Source organism: Schistosoma mansoni, chromosome 1, assembly GCF_000237925.1.
Source record: "Schistosoma mansoni strain Puerto Rico chromosome 1, complete genome".
Classification (NCBI taxonomy): Eukaryota; Metazoa; Platyhelminthes; class Trematoda; order Strigeidida; family Schistosomatidae; genus Schistosoma; species Schistosoma mansoni.
Window position 1 is genome coordinate 59416162 of NC_031495.1, and position 1473 is coordinate 59417634.

Below are 1473 nucleotides of genomic sequence, written 5' to 3' on the forward strand. Positions count from 1 at the left end.
ATTCTTGTTTATTAAATACAACAGTGTAGTTATGAATATCGTTTGATTGATTCGAAGCTTTCTCAAAGCAGCGAGCTAAGCGAACCTTAAAGTATAAATATGTTAGTCTATTTTTAAAATGTGAATACAGAACATGCTAGTTCAATATTTTTTCTTATTTTCAGATTATATATGTATTGATGTTTTAACCTGCAGTCTTTTTCAGTTATTGCCAGTCACAATTTATCGAGGCGTATAGTGTGACCAACCTCAATATGATAGAAAATCCAGATACCATTGGGCTCAGAAATTATAAAAAACTAAAAAACACATACAAACTATTTTGTGTGGGCTGCGTTGTTTTTCTTACTGGTTTTTTCTTCATATTTTTTGGCCGTCCATACACGTTTGATCGGACAAACAAGGATTTATTCTTTGTTTTTGGACTAGTTTTTATTTTTCCCGGATCATTCATTACATTGATGTCAGCGTATTTTCTTTTCCATTTGTGGAAGATCTCAAATGATTTCATAAAACTTAATAAAACTCCTGTTTATCCTGAAGATACAGTAGAGGATCTTGTACCCCCTGAGAAACAATGGGTTGAACCTATAGAGTCGTCTAATTTTTCTAAATTTGGTTTAGACTTAAATGAACCTATATGAACTATCAACACGAACCGAAACAATCATTCCAGCTTTTGCGTGCTTTTTTTTTACAGTCATTTGGAACCTTATCAGTCTTTTTGTATAGAAAATAAATGATTTTTATGTTCATTTTTACCTTTTTTTATTTATTTATCCGAAACAAATTTACTTTACTTAGAAGTTAAACTTTTAACTTGTATATACTCGAAATTGCTTCAAAAGTCTATCCAACTTCGTCAGTACCATCCTCGATTTGATGTAGAAGAGAAAAATACTCAACGATCCCATTTGCTCCAATAAGTCTAAATGTGATCTGAACCGATTATTGTTTTTGGTACAAACGTTTTAGTTGGTTTTCCATTTTAAAGATTGACAGAACTCAAGTTGAATGCATATGAAGCATTAAAGTTAATGAAGCTGTAGTTATATGTTGTTGAAAACGTGAATTTAAGTCCACAGTATCACTTTGACTACTTTTGATGGTTTAACTTTGAACTATTTTGTCGGGCATATTTGTTAAAGGTAAACAACATACTACCAAGAAATTATGGCATAGAAATCACTGTCGTGTAGCTTGTTCATTAATGCTGGCCAAGTTACTATAATCACGTTTACCACATATTTATATAATCAAGTAAATCGATACATCAACCAACTATATTCTGATTGTTTGCTGGTTAAATTTTTGAATAGTCTCAGTATTATATTCTACATGAGGGTTAGTTTCAGTAATTTATTACTCCAAATACTTAAATTCATACTTACCGTTTACAAATGTATATGTTCAAAGTTTTACAATAATAATTTAGGCAGTGATAGAGGTTTTATCATTCTTAGATGACATGAT

General features: G+C 30.6%; 1 protein-coding gene across 1 annotated transcript; it reads left to right on the plus strand.

The window, feature by feature from the left end:
• Nucleotides 1-254: 254 nt before the first annotated feature.
• Smp_194360 (putative eukaryotictranslation initiation factor) lies at nucleotides 255-754 on the plus strand (the record flags this gene model as incomplete). Its single annotated transcript, XM_018795038.1, has 1 exon — nucleotides 255-754. The coding sequence occupies one exon, from the start codon at nucleotides 255-257 to the stop codon at nucleotides 642-644; it is 390 nt and encodes a 129-aa protein (XP_018649391.1). The 3' UTR covers nucleotides 645-754.
• Between the last annotated feature and the right edge of the window lie 719 nt (nucleotides 755-1473).